Consider the following 25220-nt stretch of genomic DNA (forward strand, 5'->3'; position numbering starts at 1 on the left):
CAATCTTGCACAGTGTTGGTGCCAAATGGGCCCACTTCCATATAATGTACCCTGTCTTCTCCCATCTCTTCACTTGGGCAAATGTCATCCCATCTACTTGGAAGAGGCTGCTCCTTCCACTGGACCAATTGCTTTCTCCTGTGATTTAAAATCACTGTCCCTCCTGAAAGCCCTTTCCAGTCTGGCCATGACCCCTGTGGCCACAGTTATCTATTCTTCACTCACAATGGTGGCATCTCTGCAAGACCAGCCTAAGGGAGAGGGAAGGGTTGGTGTTGATTATGTTACCCGTGAGTCACATGCAGCCCAGCAGTGGACACCTACTGGCAAGTCCTGGTGTGGCCCCCAGGAGAGCCGAGGTGAGCAGATATGTGCGACATCCTGGCAGACAGGGGTGTATACAGTCAGGGTGGTCATCCGGAAGATCCTCGTGTGGGCCTAGATTGTGTTCAGTCCTGTCTCGAGAGCTCAGGCTAAGGGTTCTGTTCCAGATGTGGCCAGTGATAGGCTGCTACTGGTCAAAGTGGCCTTGTCTCTCTCCTTACAGCCTAAAGAAGGAGCCTTCTCCATAAGCTCCAGCTGACCTGTTACTTCTATTTGTATTGCCAGTTTCAACATCCAGACTGTCTCAGTGATAGGCATTATTTGGAGTCAAGGAAGCTATATTAGTTTGTCAGGGTTGCCTTAGCAAATTACCGTGGACTAGGGGCCTCACCAACAGACATTTATTTTATCACAGTTCTGGAGGCTAGAAATCCAAGATCAAGGTGTCTGTCTGCAGGTTTGGTTTCTCCTGAGGCCTTGCTCCTTGACTAGTAAATGGCCTTCTTCTCCTTGAGAGCACCCCTGGGAACTCCTCCTTTTCTTAGGAGGACACTGTCCAGATTGGAAAAGGGCTACTCGAAAAGCCTTTGGTTCAATTACCTTTTTAAATACTCTATCTCTAAAGTATAGTCACACTCTGAGGTACTAGGACTCAGGGCATCAACATATGGATTTGGGGGGAACATAATTCAGTTGGTAACAGCAACCTTAATTTCAGTATGTGTTCAGGGGGAAAGTGTTTCCATGGGTTGCAGTCTCCCAGAGTAGATTCTCACATTCATCTCTCACTCAGACCTTAAGTCACTCACAATTCCTAAGCTTCTGCTCCTGCCCAGGAAGATTTGGGTCTCCATGAGCCTCACCTCTGAGGATGAAGATGACAGAAACTTGCAAAGACCTGGCAGATTTCAGGAAAGGTCAGCGTGCTGATGCTTCCCATCTGTCTGAGTCTCACAGAGGCTCTGATGCCCAAGGAAGAGACAAAAAAAGGGAAGGTGGCTTCCTTGAAAAGACTTGGTGCCCGCAATTCCAGAGCTTTTGTCTTTTGCTACACAGGAGTATTTTTTTTTTTTTAAGGTAGTCAGTCTCCACGTACTCATGATGATTGAATTTAATAAAAACATCACAGTTCAAAAAAGACAAATTAGAAACCTCCATTCATCTCAGAAATTAATATGTGAGTGAATTTAACAAGAGATGAATTGCACTGTGGTGATCTGGTCCCTCTTCACACACTCTGAGCACCAGTTGTTTGTCATTATTGCTGGAAATATGATTATTACTCTGGTATTGCTTGACATTTATTAAGAATCCAGGGGCTTTGTCTCCAGAGTAGAGAAAAGTGCAATTATCTGGGCATTTGGAGGAAAAAGCATTTCCTGGCCTGAGTCATCCAAATAACTTTCCTCCACAGACACCTTGACCACAGCTTGCTGCAGACCCAAGCCATTCTGTCCCTTGGTTCCTATTTACCTCTTTCATAACCAACTGTTAATATTTGGCAGGTGCATATGTAGGTATTATACAGGATTTGCCAACAAACAGGAAAAGCATTTCATTGTTTTCTCATTAACTGCTTCTATCATTTAACTAAAACCAGGTCTCCACCAAGAACTTATTTTTGAAGGCAGATGATACATCAGCCTTTATGTAGAGAAGGAATAACAGAAAAGTTACATAGGTAATCTGTTTATTGAACATTTCACAACCAGGAAAATACAGAATTTCAGATGGATTTAAACGTGGGAGTGGGAGTGAGGGCCAGAACTGCCCAGCTCCTGACTCTTGTTCTTTGCAGATCTGGATGTCTTGTCACCTGGCTCTCCTGGGTCTCATTAATCCTGACCATGAGGAGTGTTTTACTCCAGGCAGGAAGCGACCAGCTGCAGAGAATTTGTCTCAGAGAAGTGATAAATCTCACGAGCTTCATTTCAGTCTCTCAAACTTTTATCTATTGTTGTCTGCATCTGCCAGGCTGTTGGGGACAGAGATGGACAATGTCCTTGAAAAGTTTATTCTAGTGGGGATTCAGGTGAGGAACCCAGTCACTGTGATGTGGAGCACTGTCTCTGCAGAGTTTGCCACTCTTCTGTGGGGCCCTCAGGGTGTGTACTAGGAATGAGAAGAGTATTCCTGATAATTGCTTGTTATACCATAATAGCAAAGGGCTCACACAGACATAGTTTCCTTGGTTGCTCACTGCCACCCAACTACTGGCACTGTTAATCCAGCCCCTCAGCCTGTACCAGTGGAGGAGAGGTGACTAATGAGTGACCAGTGTAGCCAATGAGAACGTGGGCCCTATGGTGGAGGAAGCCGCTTCCAAATCCACAGCTCACTCTTGCCAGGATGAATGGGAGGGAGATCGCCTGAGTTTAACTTGAGCCTGTCACTTGTTTCTTTGGCCAGAAAAAGGAATCTGGATTTGACACTAAAATCAAACAGTGTGGTTATTGCTTTTCTTTTATGGATCACTAGTGCATATTTAGACATCTTAAAAAATTATAAAGAAAACTGCCTATGGTGGAATCATGTTATATGGAGTTAAGTTTTAAAGCCTATTAATAAAATGAAAATCAAGTTGGCAACAATACTCTTAAAAGATATTGATAGAGAGGTTTGAAAAGATTACTGATAGAGAATAATATCATTTGTGGTTTTGTGTATTCTATACCATCCTTTTGTACATCCATCAGGCAGCTTTTCCGCCATTTGGGGAATGAATTACTATTTCTCTGTTAAAGTGTCTGATGAAGTGATTGGCTTGTGCAGTTTGGGGAGAACAAGACTTACCAAAAATTATTTATCTTCAAGCACGAGAATTATACTCATTACAATGAATTATTTACATCCAAGAAATATGTGGAACCATATCCAATTGAGAAAACAGACTCATCTATTCTATCTCAGTTTCATCATGGGACTTAGGTGACAGGGTTGTGAGAATTCCATTGTATTTTTAATACATTTTTTATTTTGGAATACTTTCCATGTACTTTTCATATTTATATTCAACACCTCCCTATATCCTTCACCCAATTTCCCCTTTTGTTCCGGTTATACATTATCATAGTACATTAATCAAAGTTGACATTAGCACGTTACCAGTAATGAATCTCCAGTCATATTTTGCTTTCACTAGTTTTCCCACTAATCCAAGAATCAGTCCAAGGCACCATACTACATTTAGTTGTCACGTCTTCTTAGTTTCTTCTGGACTCTGACAATTTCTCAGACTTTAATTATTTTTCTGACCTTGGCAGTTTGGAGCAGTACTGGTCAGATATTTTGTAGAATGTACTTCAGTGTGGGTCTGTTAAACATTCTTCTCATAATTATCCTGAGGTTAAGAATTTTTGGAAGGAAGACCACAGAGGAGACACGCCCTTCTCATTAAACCGTATCAGGTTAGGGGTGCCTGACACCCACACAGTATCATCACTGGTGATGTCAGCTCTCATCACATTGTCATGATGGGGTCTGCCAGATTTCTCCACTGTAAATTTACTATTTTCCCTTCCATCCTCTATTCTTTGGCAGCAAGTCATTAAGACCAGACCATTCTTAAGGCAATTAAGCTCTGCCTCCTGACAAGGGAAATATCTGTACACATTATTCTAAATTCTTCTGTTTGAAAGGTTTGTCTCTTTCCCCCCTAATTAATTTATTCAATCTTTTATTTATATCTGTAGAGACTCATCCATATTTATTTTATAATTTGGGTTATAATCCACCAAGCTTGTTATTTATTTTGTTGTTCAAATTGTTTGAGCTTTTTGCTCATAACATTTAATTGATCTCACACTTGCTTTCACTTGGCTCTCTGATCTTTTTTCACTGATCACAAATATATTTCAATGCAATTCTACTATAACCCTTCCTAACATATTTTGTGTGTGTATTATTCAGGAAAAGTTATATGACAGTAATAAACACTCCAAAAACTGATTGCCCTAAAATAGCAAAGGTTTATTTCTCATGTTTGCCACACTCTGAGTTCGTCATGAGGCTCCTGTGCCTTAACCTCACCCAGTGACACCAGCTCAGGGAGCAGTCATCATTTAGAACTTTGAGTACTGCCGTGACAGTTGAAAAAGAGCTTAGCGAATTGAGCCTGAGCCCTTAAAGTTTCAGCACACCTCCCTGGCCTCACCTGGCTCAAAGGTGACAGGAAAAGTGGTTATGCCATGTATCTGCAGGAGGAAAGACCTAGAAATATTTAGCGAATAGCACTAATGATCAGCACCCTGTATTTTCTTTCAGTTTTCCTTGTCCCTGCAAATCTATGCACATTTAATTGTTGTTAGCACATTATTTTCTAACTTCATTTTAAAAAATCTAGATATATCAAAAACCTGGTTCCATATCATCAGAACTTTTTTGACACCAGGGCTGCAATGAACGGTTGTATAGGTTGTGCACAAAGGCACCTGGCCAGAGTGGCAAAAGGAAGCTGAAATTCAGCCTTTGTCCCACTATTCAACTTACCCTTGCAGTTCCAGGACCGCATCTGCTCAAAGGGAACACGAAGGTAATGTATGGACTAGTGGTGGCCCTGTGTGAATGTAATTTGTGGTGACTGCATAATAGCCGACAGTAAGGATGAACCATCCCTCCACGTGTTGATATTTAAATTGTTTTATTTTGTGCTGCTATAAACAGGATGGTGGAAAATGTTGTTTAGTGACTATCTGTGCATACATTTTATGATTTCCTTGGAGTAAGTGACTAGCAGTGAAAATAGTGAGTCAGGATGAAAATAACATGCATATATGTCAGCACTGGTAGATACACTGGAATTTCTCACTACTGAGTTCAATTCCAGACCATGCCATACGTGGCTGGAGAGGCCAGGGCCTACAACTGTAATCTTGGTACTAAGTTTCTGAGCAGTATCTGAGGGGTTGTGTTTAGATATTGGCTTTTCTCTTTTCTGGCGAGGCTATACAACTGTGATTACAGGACTAATGATGCTTTAAACAAACAATATAATGACTGTCATCAGTGACAGCAGGGGCTTCCTATGGGAGAACTTGAACAGGAGGGTCACCAGCAGCTGGCCAGCCCCAGGGGTGCTCCTGGCAAAGGTGGGTTCGACCAAGCTGAGGTCAGCTCACTTACAGGTGACCCTCCAGATAGGCTGTATCTTGTTTTCCATTCCAAGATCTGATCTGTATCCTGTAGCCAAACCCTTCCCTAAGGAGGCACTGGGACAGCAAGGCACACGCTCTTTAAACCAGACCTGCTTTGCCTTTCAAATCTCTAAACAGCCCTCTGAGACCCTTGATTCTACTTCAGAGGTTCTCAACCTCTTTAATACACAGGCAGTTGCTAAGCAAAGGCTATTTTGCTCCAATAAGTAATGCAGAGCTCTGCTCTAAATTTGTCCCCCATCGATGAGTCATATTCACTGCTGCCCAGGCAGACGAGCTTCTGCCCTTGAACCAACCGAAATCCTCCTCCTACTGTCTCCACGTCCTGAACGTGACAACTTTCCAGGGCACGAAAGTTCTTAAAAGTCAATAGCAAAGCAATAATACGTTTAGTACTGTGGTGACGCACAAGGGGAAACCATGTGGGAGAAAGGCTTGTGGTGATCTAAGACGTCATCTTCTGGTGCTGCCAGCTCCTGTATTGTTGAGGTCACCTGTCCTCGGTTTCCTGTTCTGTAAAATGGGAATCATCATAATTCGGATTTGTCAGGTGGCTAAATATGCAATGTGATAGTGCATATGGAAACTCCTTTGTCAGCTGTAAAGTGCTATGTGCACATTGGTTATTGGATGGAAAGTTGACAGAACAGACCGAAGGATAACAAGTATTTGGGCTAGCGACACTTATATAAACCATTCAGGTGCCCTTGGTCAGGTCCCTCGCCCATCCTCCTAGTCCACTATTGCAAGCCTTCACTGGCTCAGCGCTCAAGGGAAGCAGAGCCATGTTTTCCTCTCCTTCTTCAGTGAGAGAGCACATTCCTTTTGACAGAGCTGCTCTGCGTCCAAGTTCCCCCAAGAGTTCTCTTCTGCTGCATGTCTCCAAAGTATCATATTAGGAAAAAGACTGGGCTTTTGCCTTAGATGTAAAATTAGTCAAATTTGTCAGCATTTTATGTCATTTGCAGTGCTCACAATGATTGTTCCTTATAAATGTGCATAAACATGTAACAGCAATATTAAGGAAAATTTTGTAAACAAAAAAAGAGAGAAAGAAAGAAATCACCCTATTCCCACTACTCCAAAACATTAACTGGGGTTTTAAAATTATATTGTTTCCATAGTTTTGAGTCTTTGTTGATAAACATTTTTCTATTTTATTGAACTATGAGACACATAGAAAAAAGTGTTCAAGTCACAAATATACAAATTTAAGCATTTTCATGGAGTGAACGTGTGACCACTACCCAGGTTAAAGAATACAACATTAATGGCTCCCTAGAAGCACCCCCAACTTCATGCCCCATTCTAGTCACTAGCACCTTCTAGCCTCAAAGTAGACAATTTCCTGGCAGCTAACATACATCAGCTTTCTACATTTTACTTTTATGTATGTGAAATAACATATACACTCTTCTGTTTTTTTTTTCACTCCGAACTATGTGATTTATCCATGTCATTTCATGAAACAGTAGTTCATTTATTTTTATAGTGACCAAACAACATTTTCATACTGTTCTCAAATTTTTTGGTCTCAAGATTTGTTTACCCTCTTAAAAATTATTGAGATTTCAAAGAGCTGTTGTATCATATTGATTGCATCTACTGATATTTACTGGGTAAGAAATTAAAACAGAATTTTTAAAATGGCATTTATTAATTAATTTAAAAATAGCAGTAATAAATCTATGTAATTTATATGCAAGCATAAATAACATTTTTTTAAAATTATATAGTTTTTTAAAATTGTGAAAAGAGTAGTATTGTCTTATATTTTTGCAGATTCTTTAATATCTATCTAGCTTAGTAGAAGGCAGATGGATTTTCATATATGCCTTTTATTCAATTAGTTGTAATTCTTTTTTTTTTTTTTTGGATGAAATAAGTGAAGCAAATCTCATCTTTCATGGATATGAAGTTAGAAAATAAAGGAGTATTTTTTGGGGGGAGGGCATGCTGTGTGGCCTTGTGGGATCTTAGTTCCCTGACCAGGGTTTGGATCCACACCTCCTGAATTGAAACTGCAGAGTCATAACACTGAATCACCAGGGAAGTCCCAAGAAAGGAGTATTTTAATAAACTTTTCAGAAAATTATAGATAATTATTCTTTGATACTACACCAAAATTCAACAAGTAGCAGTTTCTCAGAAGTTATTTGAAACTTTTATCAGTGAAATTTTTGTACTCTGTTACAGTAAAATGTATTTATTATCTTACAGTTTGAATGCATATTTCAACCCATACATGATTTGGAATATGCATATAACAAATAGTGAAAACATTGGTTCCCTGAGTCGAAAGATCTCCCAAATGTTGATTTCCATTATGCAACGTGGAAAAATCATATTCATACACCACCAATCTATCAGAAAAATATTTATCTACTGAGAAACTGTCAAGCTGACAAAGGTAGTTACAAGTTTTCCAATATTCTAACATTTGAAATTTGAAAGCCCAGATTTTATTATAGGCTGCAAATACTGTCAGTGGTTTTATTTTATATGACAGGTTCATTCTGTTCATTTTCAAGAAAATATCTGCCAAATGCCCGAGTCTTCATAACTTTAGTTTTGTCTGTCAGTCATTCTTTCAAGGGCTTCCCAGGTGGGTTGTCAGTAAAGAATCCACCTGCCAATGCAGGAGACATGGGTTTGATCCCTGGGTTGGGAAGATCCCATTGAGAAGGAAATGGCAACCCACTTCAGTATTCTTGCCTGAGAAATCCTGTGGACAGAGGAGATTGGTGGGCTACAGTCCTTGGAGTTGCAAAATAACTGTACTTGACTTAGCAACTAAACGACAACAACAACATTCTTTCAAATAAAAATGATGTCCTATTCCAAAAGTAGCTAGTTCAGTTCACAACTCTAACAATTATACAAATGCTTTTCCTTGAAATGACCACTATGGCTTTTGGTATTCAGAAGTGCTTTATGTAGATTTCCCATTTTATCACATAGACTATTAAAAAGTGTATTCAAAGACTGAGATTTCATAAAATTAATCCTGCACTTTTTCATCAATGACATTCTTAAGTGAAGATTTTTTTTCCCTATGAGTTCCTACTGATGAGGACTATGTACAATGATTACTGTACAGTTGGTGCCAATGTCTTGATTTGGACTATGAAAATTGTTTTCCTCATCGTGGCTTTTGGACCATCAATGCACATGTCAACACAGTGAAAAAAGGCAAAGGTGTTCTAGTATTTTGAAAATAGTTTTGACTTCACAGATTCCCTGAAAGGGTATTAATAGCCACTAGGGATTCGTGGACCACATTTTAAGAACCATTACCATACAGGATATAATATATGACTATATCATAATTTATTTATCTAGTCTATTCCTGATGAAAGCCTGCATTGTTCTCACTTTGGGACTACTTCAAACACTGCTGTTATCAACTTTCTCACATGTCTTCTGGAATACACATGCATGAATTTCTGTTAAGTATATATCTAGAAATGAAATTGTTGGTTCACTGGGTATGTGTATACTCATCTTTTAATACACTACCAAACAATGTTCCAAAATGGTTGTACCAATTCAGCAGTGTAAGAGAGTTCCAGCTGCTCCATGTGATGATCAAAACATGACATTATTAGCTATTTGAATTTAGATATTCTTATTGTGGCTTTAGTTTATATCCTCCAGATGACAAATGAAATTGACCTCTTTGTTATATGTGTATTAGTCATTGACATCTTTTTTAACTAAGTGCCTGTTCAAATTTTTCTTTTTAAAAATTTTCCACTGAATGTCTCTTTTTTTATCTTATTGATTTAGAATAATTATGTGTGTTCCCCGAATTAAATTTTTTTTTCAAATAGTGAAGATAGAGCCCTCAATGACTTTTTAAAAACTAAACTTTCTATTTTAAGAATTGTAGATTCACATGCAATTGTAAGAAATGATGCAGAGAGATCTCATATACCTTTTACCCAGTTTCCCCAAATAGTATCATCTTGCAAAACTGTAACATAGTATCACAACAAGGAATATCTCCATCACTACAAGAAGCCCCCTTGTTGCCCTTTGGGGATTTTTTTTCTCCCTCAGTATAATTCTGTGTGGATTCATCCAGGTTGTTGTATGTATCAACAGTTCATTGTTTTTTATTGTTGAGCAGTGGTCCACATTATAGATGTTTCACAATTTCTTTAATTATTCACCTATTTAAGGTCATCTGGATTGTTTCCAGTTTTTGTCTGTTATGAATAAAGCTGCTATAAACATTCATGTACAGATTGTTGTGTGAGTATAAGTTTTTCTTTCATGGGATAAATCCCCAGAGGTTACAACTTCTGGATCCTATGGTGGTTGACTAGATTTTTTTTTTAAATCTACTGACTTGTTTTCCAGAGCGACTGTACCATACATTCCCACCAGCAATGCATGAGTGATAAAGTTTCTCTGTATCCTCACCAGCATTCGTTGTTGTCATCTTTTAAATTTAGCCATTCAGATACAACTGTAGTGATACCTCATTGTGGCTTTTTATTTTCATTTTCTTAAGGATATTGATGTAGAACTCAGCCCTTATGTGCTTTGTTGCCATTTTCATATCTTCCTCATGTCTTTTCATATCTTTTGCACATATTCTCATAGACTTTTTTTGCACTTAAGTTTTAAATTTCTTCGTATATTCCAGATATTAGTCCTTTGATGGATATGTGACTTGCAAATGTTTTGTTCCAGATTGTAGCTAATTATATCATTTTTATATGAGTTTTATAGAGCAAAAGTTTTACTGTTGATGAGATCAAATTCATTAATTTTTCCTTTTCTGAATTGTGCTTCTGGTATAAAATCTGAACACTTTAGCAATTTGTTGAATGAGAACAATAAAAGCATACATCTTTTTTTCAGTCTTAAAGAGAAAGCATTTATTGTTTTGCATTAAATCTAATGTTAGTTGTGAGTTTTTGTAGATGATTTTTATCAGGTTGTCCTATATTCCTAGCTTTCTGAGAGTTTTATAGTGAATGAAGGTTGAATTTTTTCAAATACTATCAAGCATCAATTGATATGATCATGTCATTTTCTTCTTTAACCTACTAATATGGTAGATTACAGTGATTGCTTTTTGGGTATGTACCAGCTGTGCATTCCTGAAATAGACTCCATTCTGTCATTGTATGATTATTTTTATGTATTGCTAAGTTCTATTTGCTAATATTTTGTTAAGAATTTTTGCATCTCTATTTGTGAAAGTTAGATTTATTTTCCTGTAGTATTTTTGTCTGGTTGTGATATAAAGTTATAAGGGTATTGCTAGCTTCATAAAACAAATTGGGAAACGTACCCATATTTTCTATTTTCTGGAAGACATTTTGTAAAATGTATGTTAATTATTGCTTAAATATTTTGTAAAATCCTCAAGTGAAGTCATCTGGACCTGGAAATTTACTTGGGGAGAGTATTTAAATTATGAATTCAATTTCCTTAACCGTTATGTGCTATTCCAATGATCTGTTTTATATTGGTTGAGATTTGGTAGCTTGTGCTTTTGTAAAGAATTTGTCCATTTAATCTCAGTTGTCACATTTATGTGTATCTAGTTGTATGTAATATTCTCTTGCTATCTTTTTAATCAGTTTGCATACATTGAACCATCCTTGCATACCAAGAATACATTCCATTTCATCATGGTATCCAATTCTAGTAATGTGCTGTTGAATTGTTTGCCAATATTTTATAGAGGATTTTTATATCTATGTTTATTATGAATATTGGTTTTTAGTGTTCTTTTTTTGTGGTATCTTTGCCTGGCTTTGGTATGAGTGATGCTGGCCTCTTAGGACGAGTTGAAAAGTATTCCCTCTTCTATTTTTTTTTTTTGAAATATAAGAAGGTTTGGTATTAATTCTTCTTTGAATGTTTGATAGAAATCTCTGGTGAAGCCATCTAGTCCTGGGCATTTTGGTGTTTGTGGGGGAAATGTTTGATTACTATTTAGTCTCCCTATTTGTTATTGATCTGTTCAGATTTTCTAAAACTTAACTCTTTTCTAATGTATGCATTTGGTGGCATATATTTCCCTCTCAGCATTGTTTTAGCTATGCAACACAAATTTTGATATGTTCTACTTTCAATTTTATTTAATACAATGTATTTTGCAAAATTTCCCTTGAGACTTACTTTTTGATCCATGGGTTATTTAGAAGTATACTGTTTAGTTTCCAAGTGTTTGGAGATTTCCTGTTACTGACTTCAGATTGATTCTGTTATGATCAGAAAATACGTTTTTCATATTTCAATTTTTTATACATTTGTTGAAGTTTATTTTATGGTCTGGCATGTAGTTTGTCTCAGTATATATTTTGTGGGGGCTTGAAAATGTGTATTCTACTATCGTTGGGTGCCCTGTTCCATAAATATGTTACTTGATCGTTTTTTAGAATTCCCTTTTGATTTAAATATTATGTTCTAGCTTTTCTAGTTATTCTTGGGAGGAAGATTTATCTGCTATAACCTGGTTCAACGTAGTTAGAAGTAAAAGTAACCCATAAGCATGTATGTGAATCTGTATGTGTATGTAACAGCATAGGTGATTCATGTATTCATGAGGTTGTGAATGATTTGACCAACAAGTCCTGTGACTGTTACTTCCTCTGGCACTTGGCCAGAGCAGGAAGTTCTTATCTAAAATCACAGCTGTTACTAGCTGTGGCTTGCTTTCTCTCTTCTCCAGGACTTTTTGTCATGTATTGAAAACTACAGACGAAGAGGACAAGAACTATATGCATCTCTATACAAAGATCATGTACAGGTAAGAAGCAAGACAGTGTCTTTCTCTGTACACTAGACTGGAATCCACCTTGAACATGAAATAAAGATTCACAAGAGCCTTTGGTTTAAACTCTAAATTGGCTCAGAAAATAGTTGATCATTAGTGAGTCGGTTCTACCTGCAAGACCTACGCCATGGAATTTGGATCCACAGTGTTAGCAGCTGAAGAGATAGGCAGTGTGTCCATTCACTTATCTACTCATTCACCTACTAGTAAATAGGCATCAAGAGCCCAGGGTGCCTCAGACTTTGTGCTGGGAGCTAGGGGCATGACTCTGTTATCTATGCCCCTTGGACAGGCCCTTGCATGTCAACGCCTCACTATTTGAGTTCACTGACTTCATTCAGGACTAGCAATACAATTAATAAATTCAGTTGCCATTGGGGGAAAAATAAGATGAATCATTTAGGATTGCATCCTTTATTTAGGACTATCCATCATCACACTTGTTCCATTTCAAGACAGGCGACATTGTTTATCTAAACTTTCCAATCAGCATCCAGTCAAGACCAGTGACCATTTCTCTTCTAATGGTTAGAAATGCTGGGAAGATTTGCTCACGGCTAGGAGAGTTGTGCTCTGTGGTCCTTGGTGGATTTCTGCTGAAATTTGAAAGATGGAAAGTTCATGGGAAAGGACGGAACCTCAGCAGAGGCTCTGAGCCCAGAAGGCAAGGGTCCAGTCTCCTGGAGCGTCAGCTGGGCTCATTTTCAGCATGGGGCCTGTCTGGGGCTCAGAGAGTGCTTGAGAAAGTTGTGTAGAGCTTTACTGTTGATTGAGGTATTTTTGAGAAAATCAGCATTTTGAAGCTAATCCATAAGGACACTTTCCAAGTGTTTAAATATTTAAGACAGATTGTTTTGATGTTTTAAAGAATGCAGATATTATCACTGTCTGACGGAGATGATGGGGTCTGGAGGATTCACCCTACTTTCTTTTAAGCGGCAGCACACTTTCCCAATGTAGCCTCACTCCACTACCTGAGAAGTCAAGTCCAAGGTCTGAAAAGAAATCAGGCCCATGAAATATGCCATGTTTTTCAAGGACAGCTTCTCCTAAGTACACTCCATGAGGTCCTCCCAAGAGGGTGGAGATAATGAGATTCAGGCCCCCACCCACACGACTCTCAGTAACAGGTTACATAAGACTTCTTCAACTAGGCATTTTACCTACACCCAAGAGGTCGCTGGAGATGCAGGTGCTCCTGACATGACAAGATAGCATCACCCAGTGCCCTGGAAGCTAACCCAAGCATCACTATACTCCATCATCTCATCACCAGCAAATCATGCAGTTCTGATATTCACTCTGCAAATTTCTCATCACTCCAGAGGTACTGGTGGAAACAGATGCCTCTGCTCTGGTTCTGCCAGGATGCCCCTTTGCCATTTCCAGTTCTATTTGTTCTTTTCACTGTGGTCTGGCTGCTCTGGGCTCTGCTCTGCCATGTACCCGGGCTGTCTGCTCTTACACTGAGTCCTCATCATCCCTTACAGATATTCCTCACTAGGTCTGTGGTTTTTTTAAGTTACAGTTTTTACAGATTAAAGCTCTTTGCAAAATGCCTTCCACCCCAGAAATGGCCCTTTTTTAAAAAAAATGTGAGAGGGGCACTGCTCTGTCTGATCTCTTTTGGGCTCCCTAGGGGCCGTGTTGGAGGAGACTCTTGAGAGTCCCTTGGACTGCATGGAGATCCAACCAGTCCATCCTAGAGGAGATCAGTCCTGGGTGTTCACTGGAAGGACTGATGCTGAAGCTGAAACTCCAATACTTTGGCCACCTCATGCGAAGAGTTGACTCATTGGAAAAGACCCTGATGCTGGGAAAGATTGAGGGCAGGAGGAGAAGGGGACGACAGAGGATGAGATAGCTGGATGGCATCACCGACTCGATGGGCATGAGTTTGAGTAAACTCTAGGAGTTGGTGACGGACAGGGAGGCCTGGCGTGCTGCGATTCGTGGGGTCGCAAAGAGTTGGACATGACTGAGCGACTGAACTGAACTGAGGGGGCCAACAGGCTGTTTCCATTTCTTGCTCAGGCTCTATGTATCCATTAGGTTTTGGTCCTAGCTTTTTCAGATGTAAGTATCAGAAACTCAACCCAAACTGGCTTAGGCAACACATGAAATGTTTTGTGTTATTGAAAGATCCAGGAGAAGATCAGGCTTCTTCTGGAAGAAGAGCTGGATCCAAATATTCAAGCTCTTCTCTAAGGAATCTGGCTCCTCTCTCCCTCTTCCTTTTTCACACACACACACATGCAAACATACACACATAAATGTACAAGATTACTATAGTCTGAGGCACCAGGGCACATGGAGGAGAGTATGTGAGGCTTGAGGGAACTCATGCTCTGCTCCCCAGGTTATACATCCTGGAACCAGGAAGAGCTCATATGAAAGATGAAAAATCATCTAACTTGTGCAGAGGGACTGTCTCATTGCTGAGCGACCTGCCTATAGGCTGTGTCTACCTCAGGTGCATATACATCATGTGCTTTTTCCTGATGGACATAAGGTTGCCAAGAGCAGGGGTGTGTGGCCTTGAGTATGTACACACCCACCTCTTTGCAGTCTGCTCTGTATGGGCTCTCGAGACCAATAGTTCCAATCCCAATAAATGATGCTCAGTAACCCATCCTAAAACCATTCATCACCCACCAAAGTCAGATAAACCATACTTCAGCACTGGGACTGGAAGTAGAGAAGGGCTGGTTGCCAAGAGGAAAGCCTCAATGAGGCTACCCAAGAGTTTCTATTTAGCCAAGAATCATAGCTCTCTCTAATTCACCAGCATCCCTGCCTCTGGGTCTGATGTGGCATTTGGCCCATTAGAGGTTTGAACTGAAAGAGGACTTTACCCTGTACACAAACATGGGCCTTATGAACACCTTGCAGGGGTAGAAACTCAGGACTTTTGCTTATTTAGTCACGTCATGTCCTCTGTCCTGGGACCACATATAGCCTTCTATTATGGATTAAACAATTGTTCATCTCTGAGGGATGAATGAGGGACCCTATCATACGACGCTCGTATGTCTGACTACAGATATTCAAGAAAACACATTTGCCCTGCGATGCAGACTCAGGCAGCCGTGAACCTCCAGGTTGCACAAATTGAGCCCTATGGTGGAAGGGATGATCTTAAAAGACTAATTTGAAACTCCAGATGGACAACCCAGTAGCATGGGATTGTTCATCCTCTGTGAAACTCAGTATGGAGCTACAAATGCAACAATAGTCTCCAAGGAGCTGAAACATTTTCCCCAAACAAGTGTTCATTTCATATAACTAAATCCGTATAAAAGACTTTGGATAGTCATTATTTTCCTGGAGTCTTTTATTAAAAAATTGGAGTACTTGTAAAATGCTATGATCATTTTGGGTATGAATTTAAGAACTGTGGAGAAGCAAAGTAATCTTGTTTTGAAATAAGATTTGCTTTATTCACAATAATAATACTAACTGCTTAAGTTTGCGAGGCACCATATTAAACTCTTGAAAATATTGTTTCATTTGATCCTTATATAATCCCATGGTTTTATTATTGTGGTAATATTACTAACCAAATTTGACTGATGAAGATTCTGAGTCTCCTTCAGATTAAGTGGCTGGTGAAAAGCAGAAATATTGTGACAACCCAGGTTCATCTGACACCAAAGACCATGTGCTTAGAACTATACCATCTGTCTTGTTTTTAAGACAATTTTCAAGCTCTGAGAATGATTTTCCCATTTAAAATGGTCCATATTTTCAGGATCTACCTCTAAGTCTGCCAGTCTTTGAAATAATACGGGCAGAAATTAAGATTTAACAAAATGATACCAGGGCCCTAGGAAAGGAATCAGGCATGCAGGTTGAAGCTAAAGGCTCTGGAATCAGACAGACTGGGTTTCAATCTTAGCTTGGTCAGCTGTTGGTCACCTTGGGGAAATCACTTCTCCTCTTCTAGACTTCATTCCTTCATGAGGATAACAGAAATTACTTACAAGTTCCCACATTCACTTTCAGTGTCATTGTATAGTGGAGATGAGATAGAGCAGGTAAGGGGCTCAGCTTAATACATGTCAATGAGTTTCTTCTCTATGTCACATTTATAAGGTCTGTGCTTCTTGTCATTAACACCTTCACCTTTCAGTTTTCTTAAAAATTAAAATGTAGGGTGCATACCATCAAATATGTGAATAGTTGCAAAAGTTTGCCCTGCAGACAAAGTTGATTCTGCTGTCCAAACTGAATTGAAATGTTTTCTTGAAAGATGATGTAGGGAACTTCACTGTGGCGTACAAAAGCGGTTTGGGGTGTTGATGTGTTTGTTAGAGGTTTGAGTTATACTCTAGCAGAAGATGTAGGCTTCCTCAGTGGCTCAGTGGTAAAGAATCTGACTGCAATGCAGGAGACGTAAGAGATGTGGGGTTCGATCCCTGGGTCAGGAAGATCCCCTGGAGGAGGAAATGGCAACCCACTCCTGTATTCTTGCCAGGAAAATCTCATGGACAGAGAAGCCTGGCAGGCTACAGTCCATAGTAGGTGGGGTTATTTTCACTAATATCAAAGGTTTGGGCTTCTGTGAACAGTCTTATCGCACCTTCAGTCCAGACACTAGAAGGAGTGCTTTCAGTAGGACTGGGTAGGGACCATGGTAAAATTCCCTGTCTACTTTGAAGGGCAGGGGTTATGGTGGGCTGCTGTGTCTGTTCTATCAAATAGCTCCCCAATCCTCTGATGAGTAGTATATGGGGACCTTTGGGACAGCACAGCACACAGCAGTCATGAAGCTCTATGGGCCAAAGGGCAGAGGATTTTTCTCCTCCTCGAACCTGAGTTAAATGGTCTCAAAGCTGGACAAACTGATTTCTTCTCCTGACCTGGTCCTGGCTCCAGAGATTTCACTACACACCCTGCAGGTGCGTGGGGCTGCCTTTATAGGTTATTTTCTTCAGGCAGTTATGAGGGGCTCGGTCTGTTCATCCCAGGAGGTTTGGGGCCGGCCCAATAAAGAGCTGTGTCCAGGGGTGATGCTATACTTCTGTTTCCCAGAGACGGAGATGTGGCCACATCAAGGCAGCCAATGCGTGGGCCAGAATCCAGGAGCAGCTTTTTGGGGAGCTGGGCTTGTGGTATCAGATGGCAGAAGCCACACCCTGCTCCCAGTGGGAACTGGATTGGAGAGAAGGACCAGCTCGTATGCGGAAACGCATCAGACGCTTATCTCCACTGGAGGCCCCGAATCAAGAAATGCTCAAGGTAAGAATTAGATGCAACAAGACAGGATGCTTCCAGACAGGAAATGTGTAGGGAGGTGTCTCCTTAGCTTTTCAATCTGGTGTTTCCATCAGGAGTGCTTTGGCATGAACAGGTAGGAAAGAGAATGCCCACAGTTAACTGTAGGAGTGCTGTAATGTATTCTTGATGCTGTTTGACAGAAGAATCACTAATTCCCCACGTACATAAAAGGGATGCTCTAACTACAGTCTGAATGAATGTAGATATGAGTGGTTCATATCTACACGACCAATCCCACCAACCTAATACCATGCTGACATCCATAAAAGTCCATTAGAATGATCTGGATGCCAGCTTTTGAAAAGAGCAATGTGATGGACATAGTCTACATGCACAAGTTGTGTCCTGGAGCAGTCATAACCAGCCCTCATATGGGCATTATTGTGCAGGCAAATCCCATATCAAGTCTTACAGTGGAAATAGCTGGAACTCAGCTCTTTCTGCAAGCTCGAGCCAGTGACCCGTTTAGTCCAAATGACACTGAAACTGGATTAGATTCCCAGGCAAGAAAATCTGGACAGTCCCTGGGACTTGGCTGTAATGAAGCTTGGACTCTCTGTCAAACTTGGGTTTTTGCCTTTTAAATGATGAAGAATCATCCTTGAACTAATAGTGAATATAGGAAGAATCTGTTAACAGCATTTCATGTTCTCACTGAATGATCCTGGTTTAAGAGATTCTAAAAAGCTGTCTTTCCAAATCCTGGAACTCAAGATATTTTCTTCTGTATCCACCCGAAGTTACAATGTTGGGTTTATTCTCTAGTCCATCACCTTAGAATCTTTTACCTATGTTAAATCCTTTGTAAAACCTAATGAAAATTTATATTTAATTTATTCAGTAGACCTTTTAATTTTTAATGTATTATCAATAAACTTCTGGTGGTATATAGTATTTTTCCCTCAAATACATTCCTTAGGAGATGGAGGCAGGAAAAATAAGCCTACCCATGGTGGTGATGACAAGGCTAAAGGCTGGCTGTGGAACCTGGCCTCTGGTCTCTTGGGCTGCCCCAGACCCTGTCTCTGGTCCCCCCTCCAGGGTAGCCCATACCACAGACAGCCAGGATGCTCTCTACTCCCATTTGGCATATCTTTGGTAATTACTGTAAATCTGACTTAATGGAAAATTGTGGGTTTTTTCCCCTTTGACTCAGGAACATTAATATTTGCATTTGATCGCGGTCCTTTAGGATTTGGCATTTTGCCCCCTTGCATCTGAGTCTTGAGTGTATGAGTGATTCAAAGGGTCAAATGTGTGCGTGCGTGTGTATGTGTGTTTGTGCAAATCTTTGGAATGGGGGCTGGGGCACATAGGTATCCAAATTTAATTTCTGTTTCTCTGGTTTTATTTTAGGAAAGCCAAAACAGAAATGGCAGTGTTTCTCAAATAAACACTGAAAACCAAGGTATTCAATTTATCTATTTTTTAATTTAATAGTTAAACCAATTTTTTGATTTATTCAACATCTTCTTAAAGGTATCAAGTTAATATATTGTAGGAAAAGAATGCTGCAAGTCTAGAGTAGAGAGTGTAAAGCCTTTCATCACTGTGCGCTTGCAGACATGAACACTCTATTAAGGGAAGGATTTTGTGTTTATGTTGCAACAATAAGAACATTTTTCAGAGAAATTATCTTGTCAATGTGCTCTGTGAGGGAAATCTTAAAAGTGCCCTGCCCAATACAAATACATGTTCAATATATGACCTAAAACACCTAGGAGGAAAATAGGAAAATGTTTTAGAGCAAAAGTGGATGGAAGAGATATTTAATACTTACACTGAATTCTCTGATTATAAAGATGACAAATATAGTGGTCATTATTATCTCTCCAGTTTGGAAATGTACTTTGAATTCCTTAGGTTTACTTTTTATCTAATACTCGTGGAGGAACTTGGTTGAATTGATATGTTGATAATCTAGCTTATTTTCAGAGATCATTTTGCCCCATACACTTCCAAGTGAAAGTGAAAGTCGCTCAGTCATGTCCAACTTTTGTGATAGCATCCTCTAGGCCAAAATACTGGAGTGGGTAGCCTTCCCTTCTCCAGGGGATCTTCCCAACCCAGGGATAGAACCCAGGTCTCCTGCACTGCAGGCAGATTCTTTACCAGCTGAGCTACCAGGGAAGGCCCAAACACATCCAAATACATACCAAATACACACTCAGACACGTGCACTGTATTTCAGTTTTTGTGTTTCTACCAAGGATGTGCCTTTTGTTTCAAACACTCCCTGTCTGTGAGTTTCACTGTGTCCTAGGCTGCAGCTAATGTCATCTCCTTAACCAAGTGACAACTTCCTAGAGCTGATTAAATTCGTCTCGTTCGGTGCCTTAGCCCCGGATTTTGTGTGGAGCTTGCTATCTTGCCAGTCTGCAGCAACAAAGCCCAGAAATAAGAATCTTGAGACCTGAACCTGTGTTGATTTGGGGGTCCCACTGCAGCACAGGACTTGGGATGACATTGTAATACCCATTTTCTGGTTTCTCTTCTTTTCAGCCCAAGTGCCATAACCCTAAGGTTAGAGGGACTGTCTGCCTGATCTTCTCAAAAGGAGACTGGGTCGCTACAGAAGATGCAGTGGCAGAAAGCAAGGGCTGGTTCTATGAGGACGAGGGCCACAGGCTGCTGAGTCCCCTCATTCACCATACATAAGACTCCCCTGGTCGCCTAGGACCCCAGGCCTTCTCTGTGCTTCCAGCATGGACCCCCAATTCCCAGTAGGGAACTCAGGAAGGGGAAAAGAAAGGGCTGTGATCTCCACCGTGCCTTCGGGGGTGCCCATGTCGGCACAGTGCTTTCTTTGCCTGAGGAAAGCCTGTGATGACTGTTGCTGTGAGCAGCAGTCACTTTCACTCATCCAGATGTGAGATACCCAGGTGGGGAGGAGTTCAAAGAGATAAGCATCCTGGCACCAAGAGAATGACCAGAAGCCCCCTTGACCTGGCTGCCATGTGCAATGTGCTGCTCTAGGCCGGTGGACACCCAGGACAGGATGGAGGAACAAGATCTAGAGATATACATAGGTCTATGCTTAGCTGGTACCCAAATGCACGTGTCCAGGAGAGCATCCTCAGGAAATAAGTCTGTATGTACACACACTGATTGCAGCACTGTAGATTTTGGTAATACCGAAATAGATAATAGTTGCATCTCTAAAAGAATAGGAAATAGGTTGAGTGTTTATGGAAGTCACACAATAGATTATTACACAGCCACTTAGGTTGCTTTCTAAGAACTTTTAATGGAATGGGAACGTATTCATGGCATAACTTTTTTTGAGCAAAATTTAGAAAAGAAAAGCTATAAATTCAATATAATTCTCATCATGTCAAAATTATACGTGTGCGTACATATACATGGAGCTTTCCAGGTAACTCGGTGGTAAAGAATCAGCCTGCCAATGAAGAGATGCATGAAACACGGGTTTGATCCCTGGGTCAGGAAAATCCCCTGGAGGAGGAAATGGCAACCGACCTCAGTATTCTTGCCTGAAAAATCCCAAAGACAAAGGAGCCTGGCGGGTTACAATCCATGGGATTGCAAAGAGACAGACACAACAGCATGAACACACGTGTATTTCTGCACATATGTATATGTGTACAAAAACGATATATAGTACACCAAAGTATGGCCAGTGAGGGCAAACAGCCTAGAGATGAAAGGGACTCTAGCGAGGGACTTAGTTCAGATCCTGCCTCAGATGTTAGTAGCCATATGACTTTGAGTCAAGTAATTAGCCTCTGTCAGTATCTTCATTTGTCAAGTGAGGATGGAATGGAATCTACAACCTAGGTAGGAGTAGAGGGAAAATGTCATTCAAGGATCCAGCACAGAGAAAGTGCTCACTAAATGGAAGCTATTGTTATTTGCACTCTCTCTGGGTGCATGGGCAATATTTGCTTAATTTTTCACAATTTTTGAATTTCTCCCAACTTCATGAGTTTTCCAAGTTTTTTCTTTTTTACAATAAGAAGATAGTTTCCATGATTAGGAGGGCAAAGGTCACTTTTTAAAAAGAGTGAACAGAGTGAAGTTGAGAAAAAGCAAATCCTGGTGACCCTCTAGGGAACTGCTTTTCTGATTAATGAAGGTGAATTTTTAAATGTCGCCCTGTGGTCACTGGAGACCCGAGAGCAACTGGGCTTAGATGCACTTTCTGGAGTACATCAACCTGCAGACATGTTCACCTCACAATGAGGTCAGAGGGGTATGTCCACTTTCAGAAACAGTGAGGGACACCCTGGAATCCACACCGTTCATGGCTGCTCTGAGACTTTGCAGTTCCTCCCAGGGCCTCGGACCTAGGCTCCACACTTCCCTCATGATGCAAGGTGGCCCATGCCCAAAACACATGTCCCCTTTTTGCTGTTGCAGATGAGCTGACACTGAAGGAAGGCGAGAGCGAGAGAGACGAGGTGGTGGACTGCACCCAGCTGACCTTCTTCCCCGCCTTGCGTGAAAGCCTGCACTCTGAAGATTTCTTAGAACTATGTCTGGAAAGACAAGTCATCTTACAAGAGCTTCTTGATCATGAAAAGGTAACACAGCCTGTCACGATTACTCTTTAAAGATTATCAGACATGAAAGAACTCAACTTTTTGCACTCACATGAGAGGTGATATCTCTATTCACCATAAAGAAGTGAAGGAGCAAAAAAAACCCAGCATACTCCTAAATTTGTGGGCCCAGAGCAAGTACGTGAATGCCTATACATCTTGCATCAAAATGTTTAGATGTAAATCATGTTGTTAATCTGTTAAATGAAATATATTCTAATGGCCTACATTGACCTTTATAATAACCTGGGAGGCCAATTTCAACTTAGAAATTCTTGACCTTCTTATGGTTCAGCATCTTGATCCCCTGCTCACAGCCTGACCACTCTAAAGGTTCATCCCACACCTTCAAAAGGGGCCTTGGTGGATGTGTTTGGACACTGACCCATTTGTCCCAGCTGTCCCCACATTCCTCACCCTGAAATCAGCTCCCCTTGGCCATCAGTCAAGCCTAGAGGAAGCATACTCATAGCACCGTGAGCCCCGGAAAGGGTGGGCCCGTGCGTAGTGTGCACAGCCAGGAGGCAGGCTGGGCAGTTAGCAGGGAAACCCATGGTTGGGAATGCCTGGGGCTGGGTTGTGGGATCCCAGGCTCTTGGTGTGCATGACCTCTGGGTATGCCTGAAGGAGGGTTAGGGGGTCTCCCTGAAGTATAGGCACAGAGGTGATCTCTCTTACACAAATCTAAGTAAGTATGGAAGATGAAGCACTTGTCTTAAAGTAAAACAGAACTGAACTGAAATTCCAACCTGGCCACATACTAAATAAATGGCGTGTTACCTCATCTTCGTGAACCTCAGTTACTCTCATCTTTAATATCGCAGCCATAGCAAACATTTCACAAAATTCTCATAAGGCTTAAATGGAATAATGGAAGCAAAGTGACTAGTGCAAAGCCCAGCTCATGTGAGGTGGCTTATTAAAGACCAGTTCTCTTCCCTTTTCAAAGGCCGTCTATCTCATCTATCAACACTTCTGTCTGGGTTTCTATGCATGTAAGTGAAGAAGAGGCCCCAGCAAAGCAGAGGGTAGGGCAGGGCCAGAAAGTCATGCAGGGTCTACACAGAGGTGAATGCATGAGAGCTGAGGGCTAGCCTGGCCACAGGGTAGAGAAGAGCAGACCAGAGCTACAGGCCACTGAGTAAGCAGCCTGGATTTCCAGGCACAGGTGACAAGCTCAGAGAGTCTGTGATGCGTTTCAGCAAGGAGCAGAAACTGAACTGAAGCCTGTCCTTTTCAGGGGTAGGTTCCTGGTAGAGACCCCTGGAGGGTGTCAGATTGGGATTTGCTCCTTCTAGGCATTGGGTAAAAGGACTGGCTTGAAGTGCATTGGCCAAAGGGATGACTGCAGAGCTTCTACCACATTGCTTAGTTGCTTTCAGATCTGGGTAACAGTCCAATCCACACAGTCCTGGAAGAACAAGGTCCTGATATGTGCTTAACCCGCAGCCTTCAGCCAGAGAGCACATTTGCAAGCCCCCATCATATCTTGCCACTGTGCCTTGCTCATGCTGGTTCATCTACCTGCAGTGTTCTGCATGCTAGACTACTGGCAACTGACTCACCAAAGCCCATCTTGACCTGTCCCCAATCTGAGACCTAGAGAGCTGTCTCTCCTTCATTCCCTGTGTCCCCTTCCTACTACATCTCCTCTTACCTTTGCCCCTGGCATACAGGCTAACCTTCACCACTTCACCTGTCTCTCTCTCACTGTACTGATGCTCATAAATGGAGGGACCCTCATTTTTTCCTGAGGTGCCCAACTAGGGGCATGCCTAGAGAAGCCAGTCAGTAAACACTGACGAATGAAGATTTATTATGAGTGCATGTGTGCTAAGTCGCTTCAGTTGCGTCTGACTCTTTGTGACCCATGGACTGTAGTCCACCAGGCTCCTCTGTTCATGGAATTATCCAGGCAAGAGTACTAGAGTAGGTTGCCATGCCCTCCTGCAGGGGGTCTTCCCGACCCAGGGATCAAACCCACATCTCTTACATCTCCTGCACTGGTAGATGGGTTCTTTACCACTAACGCCACTGGGAAGCCCCAAAGATTTATTATATTTACATTCCTTTTATTTTGACTATGGAAGTAGTGTTAGTCTACTATGTTAAAGTTTAAAAAATGGATATTAAAACAAATATATGTAACATATATATGTTTATATGTGTGTATACATATTCATAATATCTAGCTGCCGAGTACTAACAGCCGATGACAGTTTGAACACATCATCTGTTAATATGTTCATATAGGTAAATGGATGTTTAGTAACTGCCCAGTCAATTGAAAACAGCTAAGAGATCATGCTTTTTTACTTTAAAAGCCTTTCTTTGCTTTGGGCTCTTAAAGGATCATGTGAATTCTCAGCATGGGGCAGCTTTGCTCCCAGGGGCCACTGCCAATATCAGGAGACACATTTAGTCGACATGACTTGGTGGGGATGAGTTGCTAGTGGCGTCAGGTGGGCAGAGGCTAAGGATGCTGCTTCACATCCTCCAGTGCTCAGGAGAGAAGAGACTAATTATTCAGCCCCAATTGCCCATAGTGCCAAGGTGAGAAATCTTGATATGAAGGATGAATATTACACAGATTATTGAGCCCTAGCCATCCCTCCCTACTTCCCTGATAGAGTAAGGAAATAGGGAATTATATATTGTCTCCATATTGACATGTAATTCTTTATATTGTTTTGATAAGAAGAGAGCAATGGCAATGCTTTGTTTTCATTTGGTATATTAATTTTCTACTGCTGCCATAACAAATTACCAAAAACTTGGTGACTTAAAACAATACACATTTATTATCTCAAAACTATGAGCACACCATAGCTCAGCTGGTTTTCTGCCTAAGAGTCTCACAGGGGCTGAAACTGAGGTGTTGGCAGGACTGCGGGTCTCTCTAGAGACTCTGGGAATGAATGCATTTCTGAGCTCATTCAGGTGTTGGCAGAATCCAGTTCTACAATTCTGTAGGACTGAGGTCCCTATTTCTTGCTGGCTGTTAACCAGGGGTTATTCTGAGCTGCTGCAGGTTTCCTACATCCCTGCCTTGTGGCCCCCTTCCTGCATCTTAAAAGCCAGCTGCAGTGGCCTTCTCAC

The 25220-nt window shown here is 41.0% G+C and overlaps 1 protein-coding gene across 5 annotated transcripts in view; it reads left to right on the top strand.

Annotated features, from left to right (window-relative positions):
- Positions 1 to 25220, top strand: part of WDFY4 (WDFY family member 4) — a 255678-nt gene that overhangs the window by 146390 nt on the left and 84068 nt on the right. For all 5 annotated transcript variants that reach the window (XM_061161999.1, XM_061162000.1, XM_061161997.1 and 2 more), the window contains 4 exons: positions 12175 to 12252; positions 17314 to 17520; positions 18916 to 18967; positions 21940 to 22103. In XM_061161999.1, coding sequence (XP_061017982.1) covers positions 12175 to 12252; positions 17314 to 17520; positions 18916 to 18967; positions 21940 to 22103 — 501 coding nt within the window. The remainder of the gene's footprint in view (positions 1 to 12174; positions 12253 to 17313; positions 17521 to 18915; positions 18968 to 21939; positions 22104 to 25220) is intronic.

The sequence above is a fragment of the Dama dama genome, chromosome 15 (assembly GCF_033118175.1).
Source record: "Dama dama isolate Ldn47 chromosome 15, ASM3311817v1, whole genome shotgun sequence".
NCBI classification, from domain to species: Eukaryota; Metazoa; Chordata; class Mammalia; order Artiodactyla; family Cervidae; genus Dama; species Dama dama.